The sequence below is a fragment of the Manis pentadactyla genome, chromosome 11 (genome assembly GCF_030020395.1).
Source record: "Manis pentadactyla isolate mManPen7 chromosome 11, mManPen7.hap1, whole genome shotgun sequence".
NCBI classification, from domain to species: domain Eukaryota; kingdom Metazoa; phylum Chordata; class Mammalia; order Pholidota; family Manidae; genus Manis; species Manis pentadactyla.
In genome coordinates this window covers 111,036,469-111,054,214 of record NC_080029.1, presented here as the reverse complement: position 1 = coordinate 111,054,214, position 17,746 = coordinate 111,036,469, and the positions used below count along the sequence as shown (strand labels likewise).

Sequence of the window (17,746 nt, the reverse complement as noted above, 5' to 3'; positions counted from 1 at the left end):
CATCCCCACTGAGCTCAGCTCAGACTCTCAGTTCTTTCAGACGATGGTGGCATGGATATAAATACTGAAAATGGCACACTTGAGGCATGTCTACTCAGGTCTGAGAGAGTTTACTCTGTCCATCCCAAGACACTGAACTCCTGCTGTGAGGATGGGTAGGGGAATCTCTGTGATGCTGGGTATGAGGGAGGGGGAGAATTCCAAGGTGGAAACTGTTCTCAAAATTCCTTTGCAGGAATCTTCACTCCTGCAGGACCTACATTTGATAGATTCAGGATTAACAGGTCAGAACACTGGGCATTTGAGGTTTGCACGTGCAGATTCCTGACAGACTGATAACACCCTGCTCATCAGACAGAGACTCTGGCCTGTGCTGCCTTCCCACTGAGCAGGGCTGCAAACAGGCAGGGAGCTTGAGCAGAGTTTAGTCAATGAGAGGCACAACCGAAGGTGCTAACTTGAAAACAAAAGAAAAGAGAGAGATGGAGGCAGGTAGAGCAAAACCTCCACACTTCCTAGGATCTTCTTTAGCTAATTACTATCTTCCTATTCATAATCTGATTATAGTCAAGAATATAAGACTATTCCAGCAATGTTGTCTATTACAGATGGGCTGTTAAGTAGGGTACAATAGGGAGCCCTCAAGGTTAAAGGGGAAGGAATTTCATCCTAGGGAGGAAGTCAAGACAGAGCAAAGGCTTGGGGAGGGCTGGTAAAAGGAGGCGGGTGCGAGGGGGGATCTGAGGTGCTGTTGATCATCTTTGTTTTCTTGATCAGGGTGCTAGTTAAAGGGTATGTAATTAGTGGTAATTCCTCAAGCTGCACACTAATGTCGTGCGCACACTTCCATATGCATGTCTACTTTAACAATAGGTTAACGTTAATCCTAACATACTTCACAGGATGAGAATACTTATTCCTTCTTTCTTTCCTTGGAAATGGTGGGGGGGGCGGGCAAAAGTGGAGTGAAATAGATAGCTCTATTAATAAACACGAGCAGGATCAACTCTGGGCCCACTGCTTAGAGAAAGGGGCCAAAGTTCATTGTTGATGAATTCAGTGACGCTAAGGAAAACATCGGTAAACAGACCATCCATATTTATTAAGCACCTTCTGAGTATCAGGCCTTTTCAACAGAGAAGTAAGTATGCATCAGGAGCCTTTAGACAGGTAGTAGAAAAAAAACCTCAAAGAAGCAAAGTAGGAAAATTCTACTCTGAATTTTGGAAAAACTGGCGAGAGAGGGCAAGTTGGCTCTGAATTAATAATAGACTACCAAAGGTACCCCAATACTAAATACTGAGTAACTCAGAACAGAATTCTTTATCTCTGAGTGGATCAAATGCATAGAGTTTAATGCCAAATTTCCCCTTTAGGCAAAAGTTCATTGATGAAATATGACAAAGAAACTTTCAAATTTTACTTGTCTGCTGCGGTCTGCTCTACGGATTGTTAAACTGAATATGGTAACTCCACCTTCTTGACACTTATCTGACACTGATAATTTTCCCTCAAACTTTTGCCATATTTGAACTTTCGGCCCCCATCGTTCTCTCCTCAGCATTTGCCTTACCCCTTCCAAATGCTTCCGGGTTGGTTCCAGGGGAAGGTGGTTCAGTGATGAAACCCCAGCATCCAAAACATATTAGTCCCATGCCCTCATCTCCTGAAGCCTGATGCTGAAATTCTTCAGCACTTGGAGAGGCTTCTGAGCTGGCCACAGAGCCCCCGCATACCTCCACAGAGATGTCGTCCCTGGTGGCCAAGCTCTGGCTGACGGCTGCCAGTGAGGCCTGCTCGATGTCCCGGATGCACCGGTTGATGCCATCGATGGAGTAGTCACACTCCCTCTGTCCAGGGGCCTTGTCCCTGGAAGGACAGGGTGAGTCAAACACAGTTTCCATGGGGCTCAAGTTCCAGAGCCCACTCCCGCACTGGTGGGCCAGGAGCCCTGTCTACTCTCCACCACACTCAATTGTTTTAAGGAGTTAATCTCTGACCCTTGCTGGGCAATGCCTCTATGCAAAGTCCACGTACTTCTTAAGTTAACACTTGGGTTAACTCTACTTATTTTTGGACGAAGGATATGGTGCTGCCCTCCATGTCAGGCTGAAGCCCAGCAACTGAAAATGAAACAATCTGGACTTCTCTCTATTCCCTTATTAGGGAAAAAAAAAAAAAAAGTTCAGTGCTATTTCCAGGGCAAACATGTTATGCTCTCTACATAGCATACTATTCACAAAATCCCAGGCTGTGGTAGGAATTTAAATATTTACAAGGATTTTTCCTTGTAAGACATTAAGAAAATTAACTGTCACCCTGAGTTTCAAAAGCAATTAAAAAACAAAATATAACTAAGGGATGTGCTCCGTGCTGCGGGGGATGACCTTTGGTCAACTTCAGAAATGTTTTATCTTCTCAGGGGACATTTTTTTCAGGCTCCTGCTATCACCAAAGAGATCAGAGATGCCCAGAGTTGCTGGTGGGGGGTGGGGGCTAGAATATTTTTTTGTCTTATGAGCAAAATAAAGTGATCCCAAATCCTGCTAAATAAATGGTGGTGCCAGACATAAGGTATAGGCACCCTTAGGTCTAGGAAATGTGGTGCAGTGGTTAGGAAGACTGGGACTAGCACCACCAAGCCTGGGGATGACCTTGGGGATGTTACCTAAGTCCTTTCTGTCTGAATTATCTCATCAGTAAAAAGACAGCAATGGCAGCATCTACCTTACAAGGTTGTCACGATGATCCAATAAGGTAGTATGGGTAAGACGCTTGGAAGAATGGCCAACATACCATAAGTGCTTAACCATCGTTGTGACCAGTGCTACCACTGGTCCCAAAGAGATAAAGAAAAAGATGATAATGACCAACCACACTGCTACTAAATTAAAGTTCTGATGGGCTTATTGCCCTTGCTCTGTTCTGATGCAGGCCCCCAGCAATTTCTGGAGGAGAAACTAACCTGATAGATGTGATGAGACTCTTGATGGAGTCCGACACAGTGTGGGAATGTCCGGCTAGCACAGACCAGGTGGGTGGGTCTTTGGGGTTGATGGCCAGTGAGCGTGCAGTGCGGATGAGGTACGATGAGCTCTCCAGCATGGTCTTGGCTGAGACCAGGATTGGTTCCTGTGCCTGGGAGCCCTGGGACCAAGGAGCAGAAGGGTCAAGAGCAGGGTGCATGCACTGAGTGAATGAATTGGGCCCTGGCAAGTCCTATGCTTTTACCAAGTTACCACGTCTGCTCTTTGGAAGAAGACACAGAGCATAGGAACCTTGGAGGCTGGCTCACAGAGGGTCTGAATGGGGAAGACTTGGGTCCACGGCCAATTCTTAAATATCATTTTTGAATGTGACCCATACAAAGAAAGAATCATCTCCAAACCTCTATGCTGAGATTGTTCTCAACATACAAAGCTAAGATATCACCTCTAAGGGATGTGCAGACATTGAGTTTCATTAACTCTGTGCCCGCTTTGTCTCTGACAATAGCAGTGCCCTACCCAGAGACAGAGAGGGCTTTGGAATTCTTAACTGTTCATGCTCATCAGTGTCACACAAATCTAGCCAAAGATGCCGATTCCCTTTGCTGCAATGACTCCCTACCTCAGAGCTGATCTGGGCAGGAATGCTGACGAACTCAGGGTTGGATGCAAATGCTGTCAGGTTCTCCACAGCCTCGATCAAGGGTGCGGTGGCAACGCGACATTTATTGCGATTGTCTTCAGAGAAATCACCATCTAGGGCCTGATGGGAGAAACATGGAGGCCACCCCACTGAGAAGCACAAACCACCCATGGGCCCCAGTAATCACCTTCCAGCAAGAAAAGGTGGTTTACTTGGAATACTGGAAATATTTGGTGAACTCATAAACAATGAATAAGAACTAACTGGAGAGATCTCTGCCATCAAGCTGAGGGCCTCATTTGTAATTATAAGAAATAAAGCTGAACATGTAGCTCAGAGGGCGGTTGACCTCACAGTCCATCAACTTCCTGCTCCCATGAGGCAGACACAGATTCAAAGAGCACCCTGCCCTTCACCCCCTATGAGCTGTATTGCCAAACTTGCAGCTGAACCATTTCCAACCCTCGGCTCTTCCTCTCCATTTCCACTCTGCTCCAGTCTAGTCCTTCCCAACTAAAAATTCTAAACATTGGGTGGCACATCACTTTTTCTAAGTTTTACCTGGATGTCCCTGAATGACTGACGGTGATAGGGCTTCCATATCTGCCATTCTGAAATAAGTAAAACAGAATCCAGTGGGAGGGAATGGACTAGAACTACCCCCAACATCATGGTCAAGGAGACCAGGCACAAAAGGATCTACTATGTGATTCCATTTGTGCAATGTACAAAAACAGGTGAAATTAATGTAGACTGTTAGCAGTCAAGGTCACTCATCGGAGCAGGTAAGCCTGAAGGAGCACAGAAGCAGCTTCTGGGGGCTGGCCACGTTCTGTTTCTTGACCTGGCTGTGCTTACCTTGCTGTATTCAACTTGAGAAAATTCACTAAGCTCTCACACGTGTGTGCTTTTTGTCTATCTTATGCTCCAATAGTTTTCCTTTTTTAAAATTAGGAGCAGGTGAGACACTGGCATTGAATGATCAGTCACATTGCTTATTAATGATCCAGATGGCTGCAAATCCAGGAATGCAGCTGGTGATCCATGCAGGCTGCCTCACAAAGGGTTAACACTTTCCAGGGTAACCTAGACTCTACCTCCTCAAGAACAAGACCTTTCAAAGCAACAGCCTGTGGCCCAGTGACAGCACCCCTGCCTTCCAACAAAGGGCTCCATATGAGAAGGCAGTTATGTTTGTAGATGAATGTAAATTTCCTTGTTAAATGACCTTTAAATTTTTAACCATTTTGAGCAACATAAAAAGCCGATTTAGATAGGGAACAAAAAAACCAGAGGCACGAACGTTATGAAACAAACCAGATATGAGATGCGAGCATTTCTATTTTTTGATAAGGCAAGAGTAGGCAGGCACCGTAGTTTTAAAGGCTATTTCTGAATAACAACTACATTCCAATCAAGCCTTGGCAGCCCGGGACAATAATTACACATCCACCATGCTAACATTTTCATTGGAATTCCCAGGAGCCTGGCTAATTTACTGTCTTGGCTGATACAATGCGTGGCTTGCCTGTGCTCTTGCTTTCCCCACCAGATAGGGGCTGACCTCTACCCTAACCTCACGATTCTGCCATTCTTCCAGGCCCAGTGGAAACACTGCATGCCTGCTACTTCTTGTTCATCTATGGCCTCAGTTCTAAGGGCCATTCAAGTACTCAACTAATGTTGAGTTAGCATCTGTACCCTGTGTGGTGCTGGGCGCTGGCAGTGTATCCAGTGAAATGTCTTGGGCCTCTAATCTTGTGCTATTGACATCATTGACTCCTTGAGGTCAGGTCCTACCAGGCTTCAGAGCGACTTGGGAATACAGAGGGAGACAGAGCGGGGGCCACACAGCAGGAGCCTGACAGAAGTGGCCCCAGCACAGGCAAGCCAGTGAAGCAGGCAGATGGCAGGGGCAGACTCATTCATTAAAGGAACCCGAATCCAAGCTGCACCGGGGCAATCATGCCCCCTACAATTGGGATGCTACGGCCTTCTAGCTCAAGGGAAGATGCCAAGCCCCCCACAGGTGGTGCACATTCTCCTCCTCCTTACCTCTCTACTCTTCCCACCCCTTTTTCTATTTTCTATAACCCTCTGGGCCTATTAGGAAGGCTGGCATCTGATCAAGCCTCCAACCCTTAGTTGAGCTTTTTCAAAACGAAAAGCTGATTACCCAAGATAAATCCCAAGGAATGGGCTTCTAAGTGTGCAGTTTCATAAGTTGCACTAATAGGATGAAGAAAGGACTTTTTTTTGAGCATGGGCCCTAAAACCACATAGCATGTAGCTCATTGCTGTCCATAGGACTGGATGTTGAATAACGTGAAATAGGACGCCAAGCCACATTAACCACTTGTTTTCATTTTCAAAAAGGAAAGACTCTCTCAAAGGAGAATTTAACATCCGAATGGATGGTTTACATAGATACTGCTTCACTCCAGAATGTGGCTTCCCCTGGGGACAGCCGAGCCACCCCAGTATGCTGAGCACTCAAACCTGCTGGGGACTTTTACGCAAGCATGACAGTTCCCATGCGGTTGTCCCGTCACGGAATGTCTAGTACACCAGCCATACAATGAAAGGGTAAATTCACTTAGCTGAAGGCCCAGGCCCCATCAGGGCAAGGGCATTCTTGACCCCTGGGCCAGGTCTCCTCTAAATATTCTTACTTAGCAAAATTGCACAGAGATCTGGAAGAAATAATTCTGCAAGTGCACGAGAATCAAAGATTCATGGACTTCGGTCAGAGAGGACCTCAAGATCACTTAATCCCAAATCCCCAATGTTCCAGATGATAAAACCAACCTAGAAAGTGATGTCTATGCCAAGGTCATGCCTCAAACCAGAACCCAGGGCCCCTGGCTCCCTTCTATCCCACTGACCTTAGACAGAGGCATCAAGAACAAAGAGTAAGAGAAGCCTAAGAGGTGTCTTCTTCATTCTTTTTCTTCTGAAGAAACCTACTTCATCAATCCAAACATAAGGATAACCCAGATACTTACAGCCAAGTCAAATCCATTAATGAGAGCTGAATCTGGTGTCTTTCGTATGCACTGGAAATGCTTAATTGCAAAACCCTAAGCTTCAACTTTGCTGTGAGAGGGAAGGCTACACTCTAGCTTCTCAGAAAAATAAAAGCTGCTGTTGCACAATTTCTACTTGGCACCCAGGCCTGAGCGACTGCACATTTAAAATAACATTCCATTCCACACATCTGATGTGAGACACGGTAATAAGCTGAGTGGAAAAAGAAAAGCAGGCAACTGTATATGCACTGAGCAGTAGACAATATCCATGATTAGGGGTCCTTGTGCTGCTAACTCATCTGGCATTTAGAGCAACCCCTGGTGAGAAGTAGGATAAAGGTATTTATTCTTGCAGGGCCAAACTTTGGAATTGAAAGAATGCTTTCAGTAGTGAATTAAGATTCCTGTCATACATTCTAATGGGTGCTGATAACCCACTGCAAAGTGATCTGCTCCCTGCCCTCCCTGTTCCTCCACCTGGGCTCCTGGGCTCCCCTCCTTTCTTTGTGAGTGTGGCAGCTGAGATTTAGGCTTCAGTGCGTCCTCATTATTTAAAAAAAACACAGTAAAACACTAGAAAGTGTAAAACTTACAGGCAGCTGTCTTAAGCATTTAGGGAATTAAAATTTGTATGTGTTTTGCTATTTGACAGGATTCTTAGTCACTCTCTAAAACAGGAAATCTACTCAGTATATAGTGTGGCATGCTACAGTAAAATGACCTTTACCATTTTCCTATTAGTAAATTAAAAACAAAGCTCATGGCTCCTAGCAAACCCTGCCACCCCATGGGAAGTGAAAAGCCAAGCACATTTAGGCAGGTTGAGGGGCAACAGTTTCAGTTCTGTTCCTTGTGCATTGTTGCCGACTGCCCGGATGCTCACAGGAGCCCAGGCCTTCATCTTCTCCACATCACATCCACCCTGCAACCCTCCTCTGATGTTTCTGTGCAGCTTTTAGCCCATCACAAGAGCTCATGTGCTACAGGGAATTGCAAAGAGGGTTTGACACTGTGAGGAGAATCTGAAAGAAGATGAGATCTTAACAGAGATGTTTTATACAGACATAGGTCAAGAAACGAAGGAGGGGGCAGAGAAGAAAGGTTTCCAGGAATTTCTACAGTTTCTTTCGTTTCTTTTCCCCCCTTGCTTCATCCAGTCTGTTTTTTAATGATCAGAAAATGGCCACATTGAAGAAAAATGAGCTGATTATATAAGGTGTACCCCCAGCTTTCAGCTCTATTGCTCTTTCCATCCCTGTCTCCCCAGACTTGCACACAAGCTCTGTAAACACATCAAGGTATTTCTTCCCAGGTCGGTGAGATGGATCAGTCTCTCCATGCTAAAGACTGGAATGGAATGCCAGGGGCAAGAGCAGGATGCCATGGAGGAGCAGCGGCTCTGGGATCTGGGTTTGAATCCCATTCATCACCTCCTGGCTGAGTCAACTTGGGAAATACGTAACCTCCTTGTACTTCACTGTCCTGACTATAAAATGGGGATGGCAAGCACAGGATGGGTGTGTGGACTGAATGAGTAACGCACACACAGAACACTTGGAACAGGCTTTGTACAAACTGAACATTAAAAAAAATGTAAGTTTTATTAATTTCTAATATCATGAACTATGATGGTTATTAAGGTAAGCTGCTACCAGGATCCTAGGGGCACCTGGGCACTGGCTTTAATTTATTAATTCATTTTTTACCTATCTTATTACTGTCTTTCAATAGCCAGGTTTTTATTTGTATTTTTATTTTTTTTGTCTCTTTGTTTGAACAGCTAAGAAACTGCTGACTGGATAACTGCCCCATGCTCTCGCCTGCCAGCCTCCAACGGCTGCTGGGCTGCGTCTTCTCTCCCTTGCCTCTGCTTGGCTCAGCCTAGTGAGTAATTTCTCCACATGATCAACCTGAGTTTGTGCAGCACACAGAAAATGAGGTGTATGGTTGTACATCCTCTGGAGAGAACGGGGCTAAGTCCCATCACTCTAGGACTTGCCCAGCAACAAAGCGGACCATCCTACCTCAATGAATGGGAAGATCCTTAAATAAACCGCTACCCCTCCAATGCCTTGCCTTTTGGCAGATCCAGCTTTCCACAGAACTGGCAGTGGTAGTTTGCCTTCCACAACAATCTCCTCAGGGGCTGGGAGGCAGGCTCTGGGCCCTTTGCCTGTGGCTGGCTGTCCGGCTGAGGCTGTTCTCTACCAGGTCTGCTGCCTGCTTGGCCCCTGCTTGGGGCAGACTGGGTCTCTGGTTTCTGTCACCCACCTGCAAGCATTACAGCTTAGCTACTGCAACTCCCTCCTCCCAAGGGCACCCTGCCCCTGCCTCCCCTGCAACCTAAGGCCTTTAAAACAAAGATGCATGTGGTATAAGTAAGGAAAGCTCTGTTTTAAACATTTAAACAACTATTATCAGAATATTATAGATTAAACTCATCAAAAAAATTAAAGTGATTTCCCACAATTTCCCATTCCTTTCTCCCTCCACCTTTCTTGGTCCAACTGATCAAGCAACAGCGGCAGAGCCCTCTATTAACCCTCTCAAACCCATCCCTCAAAAGCAAACAGTTTAAGTAGCACACACACAAACACAAGGTGTTTGCTACTAAAACATAGTGCCAAGAGATGCTGTATAGTCAAACCCTTCTAAACAGAATTCTGCCCCTAAGCTTCTCATGTACAGATTTTGGGGTGCACCCCCACTCTCTACTAAAAGGTTAGTAAAGACCAAGGCTGTTGGTTCTTCCAAGATAAACATCTCCCTTAGTAAGGACTCCTCAGTGATTTAAATCATGAGACCCAATTAGAAGTCAGACTTCACTAGACATGCCTTAGGAGAGCTGAGCTTAAACACAGTACTTCCTTCCCCTCTGCAGTAGGTGGTACAGGGGTGGCTGAGGCCTCAGCTCAGCGACCCACCTTGATGGTCTTCACCAGGTTGGCGGTGCTGTTGGCGACCTCCTTGGCTGACTGCACGAAGTGCCTCTTGGCCACCGGGTTGGCTGTCTTGGATGAGGCGATGCGGCAGGCATTGCACAAGGCCGAGGTGTGCTTGGCGACGATCGTGGCAGCTGACAGAACCTATAAAGCATGGAGCTGGGTTGGGGGCACCCCTGGCTTCAGGGAAGAGACATGAAGTTCAGAGGAGTCCCCCTGAACCTGAGCCCTGGGCTCTTCTTCTTCTGGGCCTGTGTCCCCAGAGCATGTGTCAGTTCTGCCACCATCAAAGTCACCCCAAGAAAGCACAGGGTACGATTTATTAAGGAGGAGGGAACGAAGGAAAACAAAGGAGGTGCTGCTGTGCAGTCAGCTGTGCTTTGGAACCCCAGCCAGGAGGGATACGGTCCAGGGTCTAGGCCAGCGCGCTGCCCAACAGAAATGGTATGTGAACCGTGTATGTAATTTTAAATTTCCTAGAAGCCACATTAAAATAAGTAGAGAAACCAGAGAAATTAATTTAAATAATATATTTTATTTCACTTGATTTATCCAAAACATTTCATTTTCCCATATAGTCAATTTAAGAATATTACTGAGATTTCACAATCTTTTCTTATTGGATCAAGTCTTCAAAATCCAGTGTGTGTTTACACATAGAGCCCATCGTGATTTGGACTAGCTACATTTCAAGCCCTTTCTAGCCACTTGCAGCTAGGGGCCAGCAAGCAGGAGAGCTCAGGTCTAGGTGAGTAAAACAAGCATCAAGGTGCACCAGCTCCTTCCCTCATCCACAGGTGGGCTCAGGGCACCCCACTAGGTCTGGCTCAGGAATCTCCTAGGCTTTACCCCACATAGCTCTCCTGGATGCACCTGATCTACTCTGCTGAGGCTGGTAACACCTGTTAGGCCCTAATGGGACAGGTAAGGAATCTCAGGTACACTGAGGTCTTACACACCAGCTCTCAGGCCTGTTGTAGGTCCAGATGGTCCCTTAGTGCCTCCTTTACTTGGGCCCTTCCTAACAAATGTCCGTCTCAGGGTTCATGGTGGACGTGCCACTCACAGGCTGCCTCTATTAGCCCATGTAGGCCAGTTCTTAGTCATTTGAGCACAAACCTGCTCAAATAAGTGAACAGGACTCCATGCCACTTGGGAATATCATGGAATGTCACACATACAGTCCTTGTGCTATGGACTCTGGCCCAACTTGGAGGCCTGGTTCAGTACCACCATCTCTGTGGAGTGAGCCCTGACAGCCCCTCAGAGAATTCATCACACCCTTCTCTGTGCCTCCCTGGCACTGCCGCCATACCCTGATCATTCCTCTACCAAACTTGACCAGACAGAGTAATAGCCAGGGAAAAAGGCGATCAGGTCTTACTTGTATTGATCCTAAGTGCTGAGCAGAGAACAAGCCCTCAGTGTACATTCCCTGAACTGAATGGAATTAGGAGACTCCTGCTGACCCTCATGGTGAGAACTTCACTCCTACTGCCTGCTGGCACCCCATTTCAAAGCACCTGTACATTTCCAATTCCACAACATTTTGTAATATCCTCTTAAATCATTATCCACTGTGCTGCATTTAGCTGACTTTGCAAGCTCTGGAAGAACATATTCCTTACTAATTCCTCACAGGCTCCCACAACCCACCTACTGGGAATGCACAGATCTCATATCCTTGCCCCGCGTTACCTGTGACGGGCTGCTGCCGGGGTCCACCAGGTTCTGGCATGCCATCTGGATAGCCTGGTTAGCCCGGGCAAATTGGATGGGGTCCACGAGGCCCTGGTGGCCCGCCTGGCTGTTTGGATCAGAGATGCCGACCAAGTATGCAGCCTGGAAAGGAAAGAGGAAATCCACAGCTCAGGCTTTCTGGGCTCCTAGATAAGCCTGTGGGGGACAATGGTGTTGCCATATATATGCAGCAGTTATTCTAAGAAGCTCCTTAGTGCAAGCTGGTCAGGGTCTAGGGATGGACAGGCCAATGCCAGCCTGGGCCAGGGACATGCTCACAGGAGTCTTCTTGGCATAAAAAAGCCTCAAAAGCTCCTCTGTGGGGCATTGAGAAGGATGGATACAGCTCTGACTGCTTCTGGCAGCCATTTTATGACCATGAGGGTACCCAGCCTCAGCAGGAAGCTGATTCTTTGGCTTGCAGTGGGGAGACGTAGGACAAAAGTGGGTCAAAACCGATGGTGCAGAGCTGCTCGGTCAGCCACCCCCAGAGGCTGCCCCACACATGAGGGTTTCTCATCTCACACCATATTGCATCCTTATTGTTTGGGTCAGTGTGTTCAATAAGAAGAAAGAATGATTACAATGGCTCAAGAAGAAGAATAAAAAAGCAGTATTTGGTCTCCAAGGGGGAAAAAATGGCTATAAAAGAGGGTTCTCTTAAATCCCTTTGGGTGTGTGAGTTAAATTAACAGAGAAAATGGGTCTATGAGAATTTTAACCCCAGTTCATTTCCCCTGAGATTTGAGGGGCAAGATCATTTCATCCTCCAAAGTAGGGATGTTTTTCTTTGGCTCAGTAAAATCTTCTCAAGGTAATTGTCAAATGATAAATCCTTCAAGATAAATGCTGATATTTGAAGTTTCAGTCCCATGAGCCCTACAGTTATTGGAAACGCAGAGGATAGTCAAAGGAGAGAGCCAGGAACATGCCTAATCACATCTCTGCAAGAAGGGATCTAGTTTTTCTCCCTCTGATCCTAAAAAGGGCATGACTAAGATTTTTGCAATTCTAAAGCCTCAGAGAGAATTTGAATTATGTAACACACATTTTTTTTTCTTCCCCCACTAAAACAACTCATCTGAAAAAACGGCCTTTAAGAAAGAAAACAGGGTGGCCTCTGAACCTGGGCCTCCAGGGCTGGGTCTGTGGCCCTCAGGGTCTCACTCACCTGCCCAGGCCGCTCTGTTCCTGGCGGGTACCTGGCTGGTGGTTTGTCTAAATGCCCTGGCCAGCACAGGAGCTGAAGCTGGAACTGCCCCATGCCCTCCACAGGAATCTGGTACAGGCTGGAAGGCCTGTATCCTGGGCCACGGGACCAGTCCCTTACCTGGGCTGCAGCCTCTGTCAGCCCGCACAGAGCCTTGGACGCAATCCCCACACACTCCCCAAAGGCAGGGAGGTCCCCTGTTTTGGCATTTTGTGAAATCCCTGCCATCGACTCGCCAAGAACCTGCAAAACCAACAAGCAGCAATGTTATCTGACCGGCATCCCTTAAGATCATGTGGTAGAGGGGCTACACTTCCAAACGTTAACATTCAAGGCCACTTAATTTACAAAACATTTGCGATTATTTTCCTTTATTTGCATAGAGATTCAAGAGTGTTATATCATTTCTGTCTCAGAGAGAAATGTGTAAGGGAAATATGATCCTTTCATCTTAAAGTTATCTATATCTCAAGGAGATAATACTTAATACACACAGATCAATAATGTAAAATCTATCCAGAGCGTCCCATGGGTGAAGAACCTGAGAACTGCTATTTCCAAGAATATAAAAATCAGGCACATCCACTCAGTGATAGGTGATATCATACCCAGAAAGCAGAAGACATACCCTTCCCAATATCATTCATTAACTTATTGAAAGTAAAATCTAAATGCTTTTGTTAAGAAGTGTATAGGTAGATACTCTGAACACTAAGGGCGCCTCCTAAATTTCTAAGTATTTCCCCTTACTTTGAAAATCACTGGTGGATTCTTGCTTCAGAAAGGGATTTTCATATGCAGGATCCAACCCAGAGAGGTTAAGCACCTTGTAAAAGGTCACACAGAAGGCCACATGAGCAGAGGCAGGGCAGCCTGCTCGGTATCTGATGTTCAATCTTCTGTGGGCCTCATCCTGTCCCAGGAGGGCAGGTCCTACTTTCCAGGGTCACAAGTGGTGGAGTGGAAGGATATTCAACACGACCCTTTGGAGAGACGATGGCATTGCAATGTCTAGAACCAAACTCAGAGTTCTCTGTTTACAATAAGCCATCTTGGATGGAAAAAAGAAATGCCCTAAAATAGCTTATACATACAAAACAATCCAATTTACATAAGGACTTGCAAAGCAAACGACTTAGAGGATATATATAAATATTTTTGGTATCATTAATCTACAATTACATGAGCAACATTATGGTTACTAGACTCCCCCCATCATCAAGTCCCTCCCAAAAAATCCATTACAGTCACTGTCCATCAGCCTAGTAAGATGCTATAGAGTCACTACTTGTCTTCTCTGTGTTGAACAGCCCTCCCCATGCACCCCACCCCCTACATTATGTGTGCTAATCGTATTGCCCCTTCTTTACCCCCCTTGTCCCTCCCTTCCCACCCATCCTCCCCATTCCCTTTCCATTTGGTAACAGGTTAGTCCATTCTTGGGTTCTGTGAGTGTGCTGCTGTTTTGCTCCTTCAGTTTTTTTCTTTGTTCTTATACTCCACAGATGAGTGAAATCATTTGATACTTGTCTTTCTCCACCTGGCTTATTTCATTGAGCATAAAACCCTCTGGCTCCATCCATGTTGTTGCAAATGGTAGGATTTGTTTTCTTCTTATGGCTGAATAATATTCCATTGTGTATATGTACCGCATAGTCTTTATACATGCATCTACTGATGGACACTTAGGTTGCTTCCATTTCTTGGCTATTGTAAATGGTGCTGAGATAAACATAGGGGTGCATCTGTCTTTTTCAAACTGGAATGCTGCATTATTATTATTATTTTTTTTGTAGATAATTATTTTTTATTGAAGGGTAGTTGACACACAGTATTACATTACATTAGTTTCAGGTGTACAACATAGTGATTCAACATTTATATACATGACAATTCTAGGTACCAGCTATCACCATACCAAGCTGTTACAATATCTTGACTATATTCATTACATCCCAGTTACTTATTATTTTACCATAGGAAGTGTATACTTTTTTTTGTGTGTGTGTGTGGGGGCATCTCTCATATTTATTGATCAAATGGTTGTCAACAACAATAAAATTCTGTATAGGGGAGTCAATGCTCAATGCACAATCATTAATCCACCCCAAGCCTAATTTTCGTCAGTCTCCAATCTTCTGAGGCATAGCAAACAACTTCTTACATGGAGAACAATTCTTACATAGTGAATAAGTTCTTACATGGTGAACAGTACAAGGGCAGCCATCACAGAAACCTTTGGTTTTGCTCATGCATTATGAACTATAAACAGTCAGTTCAAATATGAATACTCATTTGATTTTTATACTTGATTTATATGTGGATACCACATTTCTCTCTTTATTATTATTATTTTTAATAAAATGCTGAAGTGGTAGGTAGATACAAGATAAAGGTAGAAAACATAGTTTAGTGTTGTAAGAGAGCAAATGTAGATGATCAGGTGGGTGCCTGTAGACTATGTGTTAATTCAAGCTAGACAAGGGCAATAAAACATCCACGTATGCAGAAGATTTCTCTCAGAACGGGGGGGTGAGATTCTAAGCCTCACCTTTGTTGATCCCCAATTTCTCACCTGATGACCCCCCTGCGACTGTGCCTGTCTTAGGTTGTTCCTCCCTTGAGGAATCTTACCCGTCTCTGGCTAACCAGTCATCTTCCGGGGCCATACAGGGAAATGTAAAGTTGGTAAGTGAGAGAGAAGCCTTATTGTTTGAAATGGTTAGCTTTTCATTTCTTTGCATATTTACGCCCTGTAGCTTCTATGCCCAGCATTTGTCTTGAGGTATCTTTTACACTTGGAAGAATTATGATATTCGGTAAATTTGATATGAGGCACAAATTCTATTTAAGGGTTGTAATTAGGAAGGAAGAAGAAAAGCTATAGAAGTAGCAGGTGGAAGAAAACATGGGAAGATTGACTATTTCTTTGACTTATCTTCTTGTAGAGTAACTTCAGCATGTATAGGTTTTAAACTACTACTTAAATTGCGCACACACATTAACATAATAGGAGTATAGTTACATAACCAAAGATTACCTGTAATTACGAGCCATCTCCAGTGAAACCAAGAAAACCAGTTAGGCCCCTTAGGCATTTGTGAAAACTTATCTATGATATGGTGGATATTGTCCAACTGAACTTGAACAGTCTGAGAGAAATCAGACAAATTAAAACAACCCATTCCTGGGGAATGTTCACATCCCATATGTTCTTTTAACAGTAAATGGTCTGTAGTTGTAAGATTTTGGAGCGCTACAATTTGCACTTCTCCTAATTCTTGGTTGAGTTCCAACAGTATAGATCCAGTCAAATTTGTTGTTTTACTGTATGCACAGGCCAGCTTAGATATCTCCTTCCTCATTCCCATGGCAAGTCCAGGAACTGGTGGGATGAGTGCATCTACAGCTGTAGCAGTGCGTGGATCATTGTTGGGGTTTTTTGATGATCATCTTCTGGCATGAGTCTTCCAGAGAGTGCTGATGTTGGAAGTTCTTTTTCATATCGTATCTTAGTTCATTTTTGGGGTAACCCAATTAGGCTTTGACCCTTTGTATAAACACAAACAGACCCTTTGCCTACACTTTTATATGCCCTTTATACTCTTGTGTAGAACTCATTGGATGTTACCACACAGGAACTGCCCTTTTTTTTTTTTTTTTGGTATCGCTAATCTACACTTACATGATGAATATTATGTTTACTAGGCTCTCCCCTATACCAGGTCCCCCCTATAAACCCCTTTACAGTCACTGTCCATCAGCATAGCAAAATGTTGTAGAATCACTACTTGCCTTCTCTGTGTTGTACAGCCCTCCCTTTTCTCCTACCCCCCCATGCATGCTAATCTTAATACCCCCCTACTTCTCCCCCCCCCCTTATCCCTCCCTACCCACCCATCCTCCCCAGTCCCTTTCCCTTTGGTACCTGTTAGTCCATTCTTGAGTTCTGTGATTCTACTGTTGTTTTGTTCCTTCAGTTTTTCCTTTGTTCTTATATTCCACAGATAAGTGAAATCATTTGGTATTTCTCTCTCTCCACTTGGCTTGTTTCACTGAGCATAATACCCTCCAGCTCCATCCATGTAGCTGCAAATGGTTGGATTTGCCCTTTTCTTATGGCTGAGTAGTATTCCATTGTGTATATGTACCACATCTTCTTTATCCATTCATCTGTCGATGGACATTTAGGTTGCTTCCAATTCTTGGCTATTGTAAATAGTGCTGTGATAAACATAGGGGTGCACTGATCTTTCTCATACTTGATTGCTGCATTCTTAGGGTAAATTCCTAGGAGTGCAATTCCTGGGTCAAATGGTAGGTCTGTTTTGAGCATTTTGATGAACCTCCATACTGCTTTCCACCAGCAGTGTAGGAGGGTTCCCCTTTCTCCACAGCCTTGCCAACATTTGTTGTTGTTTGTCTTTTGGATGGCAGCCATCCTTACTGGTGTGAGGTGATACCTCATTGTAGTTTTAATTTGCATTTCTCTGATAATTAGCGATGTGGAGCATCTTTTCATGTGTCTGTTGGCCATCTGTATTTCTTTTTTGGACAACTGTCTGTTCAGTTCCTCTGCCCATTTTTTAATTGGGTTATTTGTTTTTTGTTTGTTGAGGCATATGAGCTCTTTATATATTCTGGACGTCAAGCCTTTATCGGATGTGTCATTTTCAAATATATTCTCCCATACCGTAGGGTTCCTTTTTGTTCTATTGATGGTGTCTTTTGCTGTACAGAAGCTTTTCAGCTTAATATGGTCCCACTTGTTCATATTTTGCTGTTGTTTTCCTTGCCCGGGGAGATATGTTCAAGAAGAGGTCACTCATGTTTATGTCTAAGAGGTTTTTGCCTATGTTTTCTTCCAAGAGTTTAATGGTTTCATGACTTACATTCAGGTCTTTGATCCATTTTGAATTTACTTTTGTATATGGGGTTAGACAATGGTCCAGTTTCATTCTCCTACATGTAGCTGTCAAGTTTTGCCAGCACATTCTGTTGAAGAGACTGTCATTTCGCCATTGTATGTCCATGGCTCCTTTATCAAATATTAATTGACCATATATGTCTTGGTTAATGTCTGGATTCTCTAGTCTGTTCCATTGGTCTGTGGCTCTGTTCTTGTGCCAGTACCAAATTGTCTTGATTACTATGGCTTTATAGTAGAGCTTGAAGTTGGGGAGTGAGATCCCCCC

General features: G+C 44.6%; 1 protein-coding gene across 1 annotated transcript in view; it reads right to left on the bottom strand.

Moving 5' to 3' along the window:
• The window catches only part of TLN2 (talin 2), a 453,275-nt gene that overhangs the window by 73,866 nt on the left and 361,663 nt on the right, over window positions 1-17,746 (bottom strand). The window contains exons 34-39 of the mRNA XM_036903054.2: window positions 12,672-12,794; window positions 11,300-11,443; window positions 9,584-9,745; window positions 3,610-3,750; window positions 2,966-3,147; window positions 1,737-1,869 (exon numbers count right to left, since the gene is read on the bottom strand). Coding sequence (XP_036758949.2) covers window positions 1,737-1,869; window positions 2,966-3,147; window positions 3,610-3,750; window positions 9,584-9,745; window positions 11,300-11,443; window positions 12,672-12,794 — 885 coding nt within the window. The remainder of the gene's footprint in view (window positions 1-1,736; window positions 1,870-2,965; window positions 3,148-3,609; window positions 3,751-9,583; window positions 9,746-11,299; window positions 11,444-12,671; window positions 12,795-17,746) is intronic.